The sequence below is a fragment of the Carcharodon carcharias genome, chromosome 1, assembly GCF_017639515.1.
Source record: "Carcharodon carcharias isolate sCarCar2 chromosome 1, sCarCar2.pri, whole genome shotgun sequence".
Lineage (NCBI taxonomy): Eukaryota > Metazoa > Chordata > Chondrichthyes > Lamniformes > Lamnidae > Carcharodon > Carcharodon carcharias.
The window spans coordinates 211,768,470-211,782,305 of record NC_054467.1 but is presented as its reverse complement, the minus strand read 5'-3'; the positions used below and the strand labels follow the sequence as shown (position 1 = coordinate 211,782,305).

General features: G+C 46.2%; 1 protein-coding gene across 1 annotated transcript in view; it reads right to left on the bottom strand.

The window, feature by feature from the left end:
- Positions 1 to 13,836, bottom strand: part of LOC121275808 (A disintegrin and metalloproteinase with thrombospondin motifs 12-like) — a 689,364-nt gene that overhangs the window by 116,968 nt on the left and 558,560 nt on the right. The window contains exons 19-20 of the mRNA XM_041183446.1: positions 11,566 to 11,692; positions 1,871 to 2,081 (exon numbers count right to left, since the gene is read on the bottom strand). Of these exons, the coding sequence (XP_041039380.1) occupies positions 1,871 to 2,081; positions 11,566 to 11,692 (338 nt within the window). The remainder of the gene's footprint in view (positions 1 to 1,870; positions 2,082 to 11,565; positions 11,693 to 13,836) is intronic.

Genomic DNA, 13,836 nt, shown 5'->3' with positions numbered 1-13,836 from the left:
GAATGGGCATTGATGTGCCATAACTTGGTTTGGAGGGCACGAGGGTCCATAGGGGCTGGGTGAGAGGGCATGAAGTGGCATGGATAGGACATGTCTCTGTGTGGAGGGTGAGGAGGTGAAAGGGGTGAGGACCAAAGGGCCTTACTTATTTCATTATAACTGGGTTAAAGTCCCACAGCACCGAGGCGACCTTTTAAATAGCCCGATGCAGCATTTGGCTGCCTCCAAACTTTTTCCCAGGTCGGTTGGCCCTACTGTAGCCCGCATCACCACCCCATGGAATGAAAATCCCATCTTTCTTGGCACTTCCTTCCAAGGCGGGCCGAATCCAATCATTTGAAACAGTGGAAATTATTTGCATTATTCCTGGACTAGAAGGAAGGAAAGACAAGAGGGGACTTTTTTTATTGTGGGACCACTACCAAAACTGGGGCACTGACTTTGCTAATTCGATGCTGCCACAGCCTCAACCCATTTTAACGAATAACAGCAGAATTCCAGTGGTAATTCCATGCTTCAGTGGAAGGTTCCACTACTGAGAAGAAAACAATCCAGTTACATCCAGAGTCAGAGCTAAAGGAAGCAAAAGTCCCCTCAAGGTGCATTCAAAATTTTCAACTGATTTTGAACAAACTCAGTGCAAGAGAACAGGCAGCTTGAGGAACTGGGAAAGTTAAACAGATCTCCCGGCTTTGAGGCATAAAAATCAATCAACCTGCCTCACGCCACCTACAGACACCTTACGCCTCGGCACCCCCGCCTCACACCTCACCACAAGGAATAAAGTACAATCTAAATGAAAGATGGCATCACCCTGGCTTGGGAGCAGCTTTCCACTTTGTAAAGCCATGTGACAAAGCTGCATAATCTGTCCATTTTTACAATAGTCATTCCAGTACAAGAGTTATCCCCCATAAATTTACAACTGTATTTGAGCAATCTTTAAATCATTCACATGCTTTTGATGTTTTTTGGTTGCAACAGTAAGAGAAATGTTTCCTCAAAAGGTAATAACTCAAATTTTAAATTAAAAGTTGACTCTTCAAAAAAAACTAATTTGTAGTTTACAAACTAAGTTCCATGGTTCAATCGTGGAACAGAATTTCTAGAGGACTGCTCTCAATCTCCACTGTTACCATGGCAGAAATACCAGAGAAAAGATGTTAGCTTTCCATTTCAAAACTGCTGTTATAATCCTTCCTCAAAGCAGCCTGCAGTGCTCAAAGTTAACCTTTCTCCTGACTCATAGCTGCATTAATAATTGTAAACATATATATATATCTATATGATATACATATATATCTATATATATATGCATGCTTTATAATTTCTTAATTATATATACCAATACAATATAACTTAATATGAGATAATGCTCTTACTTCTGGATCAGGATTATGGATTCAAGACCTATCTTGTGGTTTGAGCTCATAAGCTCTATACTGACATTCCTGGGGCAATAGATTTATGCAAGACCTGATCACATCAAAATATTTCTGAGTTTTATGTTCACAGAAAGCTTGTCATTAAGATGAGATGCTTAATTAAGTTTTCATGTGCTTCTTTGACTGGTTTAAGTGGACACTAAAGATTTTATATTGAAGAATAATTGACTGTTCTCCCAGTGTGTTGTTGAACATCTTTTCCTCTATCAGTTCCACTATTCCTGATGCACAATGACTGCTTTATTCTCCAACATAACGGCTGCATGCTAAAACTGACTCATTGCATGAAGCATTTTGTGATATTGTTTTAGGTAAATCTAAGCATCAGCATATCAAGAAAAAAACAATTTCATTACAATCTGCTTCACTCCTAAATTAAAACGAAGGTACAGATGCATACATATTACAGAAAAGGTGTGCCTTACTTCACTCCAATTACCCACAGTCCAGTTTGAGGGGCAAGGGATATCTCTTTTGCATGTCATTTGAGTCCTTGGCTTGAGAAGTTGATTGCACTCTGAACTGGGAAGTGCTTGCTCATCTGTTCCCACCGTTCGAACACAGAGAACTGTACGTTTCTTAATACCTGAGTCGCCACATGTCGTTGAGCATTTCTGCCATTCACCAGACCACCATCTGTAAAAGAAAAAGGCATCAAAGCCAGGTTTTGATGGAAGAAAACTTTTTCAAATATTCATGCATCCACTTAATCAGCGGTAAGAGAAAGCTTGTTATTTATTAATTCTGAACTTGTAAAACTGACAAGAACTTGAAACACCATCATCCGTTCTTTCTCGGTAAAACCATTTCCGAGACTTTCAACCAGATAAAGTGGGTTTAAAATATGTTTATTTAGTAGATTACATACTTGGAATATCTAAATGTCTGCAGCATCTGGGGCAGAATAATATCAAGAAATTTGCAGAGACATAAGACTGGGTTTTACGCTCTCCCGCCAGTGGGCTTGATGGTGGAGGGAGTTGTTAAGTTCAGCGGGCAGGCTGCCCAACACCTACCCCCTCAGCCCTCCCCCCACTGCAACTAAACCATTGGTGGGGATGGTGTCAGGTGGCCTGCCTGCCAGTGGACCAATTAAGCCCCTTAAGTGGGCAATTAATTCCCACTTAAGTCCTCATCTAGCCACTAGAGTTTTAATCTGCAGTGGGAGAAATCCACGCCAAGTGGCCAGATGGTGAGCTGGAGGTGGGGTAGGGTGGGGGTGTGAGGGTTGGGGGCTCCTTCATTATTCTATCACTTTATATCTAATCTTGTTACCATGATATGGTTCATGAGGAGAGATTTCTTATTTATATGTGGTTTCATATAACAGATAATCTCTATAATGCTATATATTTTCACAGCTAAAGTTCTCAGTAGATGTCGGGAAACTTGCATTCAGTATAATAATGAAGACCTGATCCAAATGTAAATGTCTCCTGAATTCTTTTGCATGTGATTAGCCCCAACATTTGATTTAATGCTTTAATTACTTCTCATTCAATCTGTGACCCTTTTGCAAATGCCTGCAGCTGACCTTGATAATTTAATCCCCTCCCTTACATCCTCCATGATTTCTATTCTTATCATTTGATTAAGCTGCTTGAATAGCATAAATGTGTATAGCAAGTTACGTACAGTCAGAGAGCTCAACAAGACATAAAGGTAATTGTTATGAATTGATACTGGTACAGATTGGGTATGCATATTGGGAATTTGGTCTCCAGTAGGCTCAAGGCACATGGAGAATTTTCAGTCTAGTAAAATGATTAACTTGAGACATTTCTCCAGGAGCTTCTATTTGTCTCTGCTAGAGTTACAGCCAGAGACCACTAGGGCTATTGTGAAATTTCAGGGACATGTAATCAATTTGCTGTATTGACATTATGCTACTGTTAACTCTTCCAATAAACCTAATTTGTAGTTTATAAACTAAGCTCCATGGCCTAACAGTGAGCTAGAATTTCTACAGGGATGCTCTTAATCTCCACTGTTACCATGGCAGAAGCAGAGAAAAGTTGTTAGCTTTCCATCTCAAAACTGCTGCTGTTATTATCCTTCCTCAAAAATGCCCATCATCATTCTCTCTGACCTTGTGAAATCACAAATCACATCCTGTAAAACACTGACCATCACAACCTGATCCCTTTCATCCTTCTGAACCTCCCTGCTGTCTTTCACACTGCCAATTACACCATCTACCTCTGATACCTCTCCTCTGTTGTTCTATTCAATGAGTTTGTCCTTGTTTAGTTCCACTCTTAACCATCTAAGTTCCTGGGCCAATACCACTGAATTCTATTAAGAATCTATGTTTAGCAACTACCAGCTGCCCCCTCCCCACACTGCCCCCCACCCCCCAACCCTCTTATTCTTTATATGCAGACTGCCCACCGGTGACATCTCCAAAGAAGTAAGTCAGTATTTAATGGAGGCAATAAGGCCTTGCCTGCCAGTTGGAGAGTCGTCAAGAGCCCCGGGTGGCCTATTTTTGGAAGGACAGCTGAATTAAGTGCCAATCAGGCACATAACTGGGTAAAAGTGGGCCTTTCCCAGGACTATGGACTCTGGAGATAGAAGTGCCACACTCGAGAACTGCTGACCCCAATAAGAGGCCAGCAGCACTTCACTGCTTGGCAGCACCACCTGATAGCAGTGGTTGCTACCAGTACTACACCTACCCGAGGCTGACAATTGAGAATGGTAATGAATGCCTTTGAACGAGGGTCCCCTCTCCTGGGAGCCCACAAGCAGCCTTGCATGGGTTGACTTTACAGGCTTCCCACAAGGTGAGTTCCCTGCCTGCCAGTAGGGGCCTCAATTTGCAGTGTAGTGAAAAGGCTCCACCTGCCACCCTCCAGCCCAAATGAATGCCTCCCTGCACCAAACTCGCCATGGGGAAGGGCATTAAATTCATCCTGACAGGATGAGCATCCATATCTATGCTGATGCCCATACCATCATCTCTCTTAATCTGGTGCTCTTGGAACCTGGCCATTTTTCTGCCATTGCCAGGCCTCCCTGCCCGCTGTACCCTAGTCAAAGTTTGAACAGCTAACCACTGATCACACAAAACAATGGCCTGAATTTTACCTTTGGTGGGCATGCGCGATCAGCGGGCCAGGGAGTGGTTGGAAAATGGACCTCTGATCACGATCGGCCCCCGACCATGATGCCATGCTGGCTGGCCAATTAAGGGGCAGCCAGCGTGAAATGTGTGCTGAAAAGTTCCCCGCTGCCGGGGTGGGGGCAGGAAGAGGACAGGCGATGGTGTTTCCGCGGGCACGGTAGAGTGCTGCAAGAAAGCTCCCTGAAGGCAGGACAGCTGCCTCAGGGTGCTGCAGACCTGAAAATCTTAAAATAAAGTTTTCAAAAAACGGAAAAAAAACGTCCATGCATCACAATCAGGCACCTGAAAATATACCTGGTGAAAATGCTGTCCACAAATTTGTATTTCTTTTCAATTTTGCAACGGAAATCTCATCCCGCCCTTGGATGAAATTTGATGAAAAATGGAAGGGCCGCCTGGCCAATTTGCCCGTCCGCCAACCGTAAGGTTGGATGGGCCACGAGAAATTGGAAACAATTGTGCCATTAATAAGCTTAATTGCCCTCTTAATTGTCGGCAGGCATGCTTCTGACTCTTGCGCATGCCTGATGTGCGAAATATTGCACGAGTGCGCGATGACCTTGGGACGCTCGCCTGGCATCATCTTGCACGACTATACATCCCACCCCTGGTCGTGCCTGCGGGATGTAAAGTTCAGCCCATTGTGTACTGATAGACACTTGGAAAAGTAAAATACCAACAGATATCTGTGAATTTCATTACTGCATTTAAAACAAGAAACTTTTACCCCTGTTACGGACAGAAAAGTAGGAGAATATCTAACATACACGTGTGTTCTTTATTATGCTGCAATGTCTTTGATTTTAAATCTGCCATGAAGCTTGGAATGACTTCAGAAGGGAAAGTTACTATTCAAATATCAGAGCATAGTGTTTTTCTTCATAACATCCAAGACTATGATAATAAAAGGTCACAACCTGAAAAGGCTGCAAGAATAGAAATGCAGTTTACTATTTAAATGGAGAGAGATTGCAGAACTTGGTGGTGCAGAGGGATCTGAGTGTCCTAGTACATGAATCACAGAAAGTGAGTATGCAGCTACAGCAAGTGATTAGGAAGGTAAATGGAATGTTGTTGTTTATTGCAAGAGGAATAGATTATAAAAGTAGGGGAGTTTTACTGCATCTGCACAGGGCCTTGGTGAGACCACATTGCCTTATTTAAATAAAGATATAATAAGTAGTTCAGAGAAGGTTGACTGGATTTATTCCTGGGATGAAGGGGTTGTCTTATGAAGAAAGGTTGAACAGGTTGGTCTATACCTATTGGAGTTTAGAAGAATGAGAGGTGATCTTATAGAAACAAAGAAGATCCAGCGGGGATTTGATGGGATAGATACCCGGAGGATGCTTTCTCTCTTAAAAATATGAGGTTTCCATTTTAAGACAGATGAAGAGAATTTTTTTTCTTCCAAAAGGTTGTTGGTGTGTGGAATTCTCTTCCCCAGAAAGTAGTGGAGGCTGGGTCTTAGAATTTATTCAAGGCAGAGTTAGACAGATTTTTGTTAAGCAAGGGAGTCAAGGGTTATGAAGGGGCCAGACAAGAAAGTGGAGCTGAGACCACAACCAGGTCAGCCATGATCTTATTGAATGGTGGAGTAGGCTCGAAGAGCCAAACAGCCTCCTCCTACATTCCTATGGGGAGAATTTTCCCCACGTCAAGCGGGCAGAGAGGAGTGGGCACAGACAGGCGCAGACCCGATCACCGCCTGTGATTGGGTCTGCACCACCATTTTACGTGGGCAGGCCAATTAGTGCCTGCCAAGCATATTTCTTCACTTCTGAGGATAGCAGGAGTGGGAAGGCAGCAGCGGGCATGCATTGACCGCTGGGTCCATTGGCAACCCTGTTTAAATGAAGGCCTGGCATCACCCAAGTCCAGAGGATAGGCAAGCAGAACAGGCCAGGCCGGAGGGTAGGCCAGCAGGGCAGTGTGCCCCTTGTTTCTCAGATGAGTGCTGAGCTGCTCTCCTGGAGGAGATGGCAGCGTGGCAGGAGGTCCTGATTCCGAGGGATGGGAGTTGGAGGCTTCTCCACCTGACCAAACATGCGTGGGAGGAGGTGGCTGAGAGTGGAGAGTGTGAGTTCCCATGATGTGGTGCGGCACACATGGGTCCAATGCTGTAAAAAATTCAACGGCCTCCTGTGCTCGGGAAGGGTGAGTACCATGTTGGTTGAGGTCACTTATTGCAGCCGTCACCCTTCACCCCCCCAACCTCCAACAACCCCCACCCCCCACCCCACCACCCCCCAGCAACACTGAGCACAGTAAGGACACTGAATCCTTCACGACATGTATCCCTCACCGGCTGGGCCAGCAGATATTGCCCATGCCTAGTTCACCCTGAGAGGGTTGAGCTAGGATGTGTTCTGCACCCGCATCATGTGTAACACTGACACCCAGAGTATAGAATGGGGGTGAAACTCAAGGATCTGCACCTGGGCATAGTGCTGGTACTGGGAAGCATGTCAAAGTCAGGGTGCTGACATGCTGGGAGGGGAGCTTCCAGTTGGTGGGGCACCAATCCATCTGCTGGTCTTTGCGCTCCACCTGCTTGTGCCTCCTTGCTTCGCAAAGTTACACCTTGTGGAGTCACACGTGAAGGAGGCAGCATTTGGGAAAGGCAGGGGTGATTAGCCCTGCCTTCTTTGCGTGAGTGTGTGGCGGCTGTGGGGTAACGAAGAACTGGAGTCCTGCAATGTCCCATTCTGGCTGGGTTGGCAGGGATGCGATGGGAATCCAGGTACAGGCTGGACTAATCCATGCTCTTCTCTCCCTTTCAGGAGAAGACTGAGCACAATCCCGCAGAGCAGATGCGGACTGGCGGAGGCCAGGCCCAGTTGGCGATCCTGACACCTTACGAGCAGCAGGCCATGGATCTGGAGAGGCGCCATGCCCCCAGATCCACTGGTAGCGGTGAGGCTGCGGTGCCAGGGGGGGGAGGGTATGTTTGGCAAGCACTCAGGTCACCTCATGTGTCCCAAAAGCCATGGCACTGCTGAATGCTCAGAGTTTGAAGTTAGCAACATGGTTTGACCATTGATTATTGAAGGATGAGTGCATAATGATCCGGGGGACAGGCATGCAAATTGACATTGCACTGTAACTAATCAAATGTCCTTGTCCTTTCTTTCAGCATCACCAAAGCAGGGCCGGGAGGAGGAGGCAGAGGGGCCACCTCTCACCCCTAAGGGCCAAGAGGAAACCCACTTACCAGCATCACCCCATCTCTGCCAAGCAGGCACCAACGCAGATACTTGCACCTCGGTGGGAATTAGATCTTCGGTTAGTGTCCCAGGGCACCGCAGTGAGGGCACTTTACACTCGCTTGAGGTATGGGCAGAGACAGAGAGTGCCCAGGGCAGCGGCAGTCGGAGGACTGCTGGGGACCAGGCATATGCTCGGTCGGTAGCTGATGATTTGCCTCTGGAGTCATCTGTGAGGCAGCAAACGCTGGAAGTGCAGCAGGGTATATGGGATGATCTGGCAGAGATACGTGAGGCTATGCGTAGCATGGTCTCCGCGCTTGAGGAGTCCATGCGGAGCATCACCGATGCATTGTACTTCATATATGAGCACCATACTTCCTCCAAGGAGCGAGTGGCGACTCTCGTGAAGAGGCTCCTCCAGGAGAACAATCAAGGCCTCCTGGGGTTGCGCTCGGACCTGCAAGCCCTCACAGCGGCATTGACCTCAGGTAGTCATTTCCCATGTGGGAGATGGTTTGGGCACCAAGTATCCCAGCTCGATGCTCATCCTTCTACGGTGAACAGGGAGGTCTGAAGCTGCCTGACGTCTCTGTGGGCTCCAGATGAGGGCAGCAGCTCCTCCGCCATGGCATCCGATGAGGCTGTGGTGACTGGGGAGATGCCGGCTGTTGAACTGGCCGCTCCCTCCCAGGCGGGGCCATCAAACACTCCACAGGTTAGAGGACGTCCGCCAAGGTCATCGAGGCCAATAGGACAGCACAGTGAGCAGGCTGTCGCAGATGCCAGTGCCAGCGAGGGGACAGCACCTAGACATTGCACCCGTAAGCTTAAATTTAAGGCACCTTAGGCACACCACGGGTTTCTCACTGGTGCTTTTATGTTGGCCCATAGTAGTTTATTGAAGACTTGGTGTGATGTGCAACACCTCTATTTTTTGGTTTATGAAGTTACATTTTTTCTCTCAATAAATTTTGACATGTTGCCATGCCTCAGGGTGATTCATTACTTATGTAAGTGGACAGGGACCCATGATGTTATGACTGAGTCATTTGACATTGAGCTTTATTGACAAGGGCCTTAGTTAATGTTATTATCCAGGCAGATTTAGCACTCCGGTATCAAGTATGGAGCCTGCAGCCCTGGCGTGTGTTGAAGGTCCATCTGTGGTGTGCTAGCTGAAGGTTCTTTGGATTAAAGCCTCCCAGGTGTCCCTGCCTCCCTGGAGTATGCCCGGGTCAGCGTCCATCCCCTCAGCGTTCTCCTGTGCGTGCTCATCCTCGGACTCGCTGCTGGACTCATCGTGTGCATCCGGAACAACTAAGTCTATGTCTTCCTTATCCACTGCATCGCCCCTTTCTATCGCCAGATTGTGGAGAGCGCAGCATGCAACCACTATCAGCAACACATGATCTGGGGGGTATTGCAGTGTGCTCCCTGAGTGGTCCAGGCATCAGAAGCACACCTTAAGAAGACTGATGATTCTCTCTATCGCAGCCCTTGTGGAAGCATGGCTCCTATTGTAACACTGCTCAGCCTCTGTTCTTGGATGGCCGTGAGGCATCATGAGCCACCTTTTGAGGGGATAGCCCTTGTCACCCAGCAGCCATCCATCCAGCCGGGCTGGAGCACTGAACAGCCTCGGCACCTGGGGGTGCCTGAGGATGTAGGAGTCATGGGAGCTGCCTGGGTACCTTGCACAGACTTGCAGAACCGCAGCTTGTGATCACACACTATCTGCACGTTCATGGAGTGGAAGCCCTTCCTGTTGACGAAGGCACCGGGCTCACCTGCTGGCACCTTGACGGCCACATGTGTGCTGTCTATTGCACCCTGGATATGGGGGAAGCCAGCAATCGCTGTATAGCCTCTGGCTCGCTCTGTCTAGCTCGCCTCGTCCCAGCGGTAGTGGATGAAAGTCAATGCATGTCTGTCACCTGCTTGACACAAATGTGGACAGCTGATTGGGAGACTCCGCAAAGATCACCCACTGACCCCTGGAAAGAAGCGGAGGCATAGAAGTTTAGGGCAGCTGTGACCTTTAGTGCCAATAGCATGGGGTGCCCCACACAGTTTGCCGAGATCTCAGGGCCTATCACCTGACAAATGGAGGTGATTGTCTCCTTTGAGAGACGGAACCTCCATTGGCACTGCACCTCAGGCATATTGAGGTAGCTGCTTCGCTGCCTGTAAACCCTGGCAGTAGGATAGTGGCGTCTTCTGCTGCCCCTTCTGCCTTGGACTTCCTGTTGGCCCTGCGCCCCTCGTGCCTGCGCCTCTCCTCCCAAAGATGGCTCCCCTGGAGGCTGATTGTGGACTCCTGACCTCCTCCCCCTACTGGCCCTCCCTTCCTCCTCAGAGGATGTGCCTCCAGTGGAGAGCACAACTCCAATTCCCAGGCTAAAGGAGGGCTTCCTGAAAGCTGCAGGCTCCAAAAATGACCTCTACTGTAGAGTCCTGACCTGAAGGCTGTTACTCCTGTCCAAGCAGCTGGTATGAGTTTTGAAGCATTCCTGCTCACACAGGCAAGTATAAGTGACTTTCACACTTAAATACAGATAACATTTGCGACCCCACTGACCCCTCTTATCCCGCCCGTGGATGAGATTTATACAAATGTCGCCTACCCGCCTGCCCATTGCACCCATGTAACATCCTGAAGATCGCATGGGCCCCGAAAAATTGCAGTCAATTGCTGCCTCAAGGGCCTTAAGTACCTGATTAATTAATGGCGGGTGTGCATCGGAGAACATCGCGTGCCCACCCACCTAAATATCGCGAGGGCGCACTGTGACATCGGGACGCTTGTCCGACATCACTGCGCATTATTTTACACATCAGCTTCCGGGGCCTGCCCCACACGCCAACAGAAACTCTGTTTTTTGCTCTTCAGTTTTGAAGACTTGCTGAGTATTTCCAGAATTTTCTGCTATTATTTCAGGAATTCTCTCTTCTGACTTTGATTTAGCTGCCTTGTTGCTGACTTGAAGTTGAAGATAATCGACCAGGAGAGGTGCAAGGCAAAACTGTTTAGAATCAGAAACTGGAGCCAGATGGGAAAGTTTTCAATTAAATAATACAGTATTGGAGAAACTGAGTGGAATATTTAGTAGCAAATGCTGATAGGAATTTGCTGGCTACATTGAAGAAAGAATCTGAGATAAAATATATTTGTTAATACCTGCTGACATGAAGAAGCATTTTGGTCAACAAGAACTTTTTTGGTTAAGATATTCCACATGGGTTATCTCTGTGCAGGAGGGGTGGAAATTTGGGCCTCCCCAGAGGCAGGTTAATTTATATGTTTAACAGGCTCCACCTTTGCTGCTGCCTACATTGGAGAACCTGCCATGATGGATTGGCAAGGCCAGAAATTGTTCGTTGCTGCAGGGCCTATTAAAGGGACACTTTAAAAAAAACCTGCAGTCGGTTGCATGTTGCACTCTCTGTGCATCCAGCAGGGTAACATGGTGGTAATATCAATGTGATGGATGACATTATTCTGTTGTTAAGACCTCATTAATATAAAGGGAGACACTTCTGGCATTCGATGGATGTGACACTGAAAGATATAAATAAGCACGAAAAGTATTTGTTACCCAACAGGGTTCCTGATGATTATTCTGCCCTAAATCCACCACTAACCCAATGAATATACAGTGGAAAATAATAATGTTTCCGTTTATGGTACAATTTTAAGGCTGAACAGATGATCCCTTGTACATGAGTGTGGAAGATATACAATTATGTATATTGCATGCACAATTGGTAATGAATCTGATATTACCTGGCCGGGCAATCCTGTTCATTGCATTTCTGTTGCCTGTCATCAGGGCGATTTCTTGCATCACAAAACCTGTCTTCCACGACTCTGGGTGTTTTTTCCACACATCGGACGATCTGACGCTGAACTCCTAAAGTAGCAATAAATACAATCTGCATTAAAAATTCACTCCCTCCACCACCGACGCACAGTGGCAGCAGTGTGTACCATCTACAAGGTGCACTGCAGTAGCTCAGCAAGGCTCCTTCGACAGCCTCTTCCAAACCTGCGACCTCTATCACCTAGAGGGACAGGGGCAGCAGATGCATGGGAACACCACCAGCTGCAAGTTCCCCTCCAAGCCACACACCATCACAAATATATCACCGTTTCTTTACTGTCATTCTGTCAAATTTCTGGAACTCCCTTCTTAACAGCACTGTGGATGTATGTGCACCACATGAACTACAGCGAGTCAAGAAGGCAGCTCACCACCAACTTCTCAAGAGCAATTCATAGAATCACAAGATTTTTATGCCACAGAAAGAGGCCATTTGGCCCATCGTGTCTGCACTGGCTCATGAATGAGCAACTCACCTAGTGCCATTTCCGCCTTCTCCCCATAACCCTGCACATTTTTCCTTTTCAGATTAGAAGTCTAATTTCCTTTTGAATGCTTCAACTGAACTTGCCTCTACCAAAATCACAGGCAGTGCATTCCAAATCATAACCACTTGCTGCATAAAAAAAGTTTCCCCTCATTATTTTCACTTCTTTTACTAATTACTTTAAATCCGTGCCTTCTCATTCTCGATCCTTTCACGAGTGGGAACAATTTCTCCCTATCAGCTCTGTTCTCTAAGGAAAACAGTCGTAACTTTTCCAATCTATCTTCATTACTGAAGTTGTTCATCCCTGTGTCCATTCTCGTGAATCTTTTCTGCACCCTCTGTAATGTTTTCACATCCTTCCTCAAATGCAGCACACAGAACTGGACACAATATTCCAGCTGAGGCTGAGACTTATACAAATAAAACGTAACCTCCTTGCTTTTGTACTCTACGCTCCTATTAATAAAGCCCAGGATACTGTATGCTTTATTAACGGCTCTGTCCTGCCACCTTTAATGATTTATATACACCCATGTGTATATAACTATATCGTGCCCAAATCATCTCTTCTTTGAAGATCCCCCAGCAGGGATGGACAATTAATGCTGACCTTGCCAGCAACACCCACATCCCGTGAATAAATAAATTAAAAAAAACTATGGAAAAATTTAGCAATTAATATTTTGCTACTTTTGCAGCATATTAACTTAAGCTATCATTTCATAGTAATTTTGTCGTAGGCACACTAGTTTGAGCTAGGGAATTTTGTTTGGTGCACAGAGCACTTTCCCATGGCTTTACTGCTCTTTCTTTATTTACACCTCTGCTCCTGCACCCACTTAAGAGTTGTGCCCCATATTTTATGTTCCATGTTCTTCTTACCAAAATGAATCACCTAACACTTCTCTGCATTGAGCTTCACCTGCCACCTGTCTGCCCATTCCACCAAGTTGCCTATGTTCCTTGGTTCTACACTACATAGTTCACCATGCTTCCAAGTACCATCCGCAAACTTTGAAATTGTACAGCAAGGTCTAGGTCATTAATATGTATCAGAAAAAGCAAGGGTCCCAACACTGATCACTGGGAGCTCCACTACAAACCTTCCTCGAGCAGGAAAAACATCCATTAACCACTACACTCTGTTTCCTGTCACTGTGCCAATTCTGTATCCATGTTGCTATTATCCCTTTTATTCCACGAGCTATATCTTTGGTCACAAGTCTGTTGTGTGGTACTGTATCAAATGCCTTTTGGAAGTCCATGTACATCACATCAATAACATTGTCCTCATGTCCTTATCAACCCTCTCTGTTGCCTTTTAAAAAACTCCAGCAAGTTAATTAAACATGATTTTTCCTTACGAAATCCATGCTGGCCTTACTTAATTAACCTGCATTTGTCCTTGTGACTATTGATTCTGTCTAGAATTATTGTTTCTAAAGTTACCCCACCACCAAAGTTAATCTGACTGGCGTATAGTTGTTTGGTTTATCTTTACATCCCTTTTTAAACAAAGGTGTGAGATTTGCAATTCTCCAGTCCTATGAGTCTAAGGAAGACTGAAAAATTATGGCCAGTGCCTCTGCAATTTCCCTTTCACTTCCTTCAGTATCCTTGGATGTATCTTATCTGGTTCCAGTGCCTTGTCAATTTAATTATAGATAACCTAGGCAATACCTCC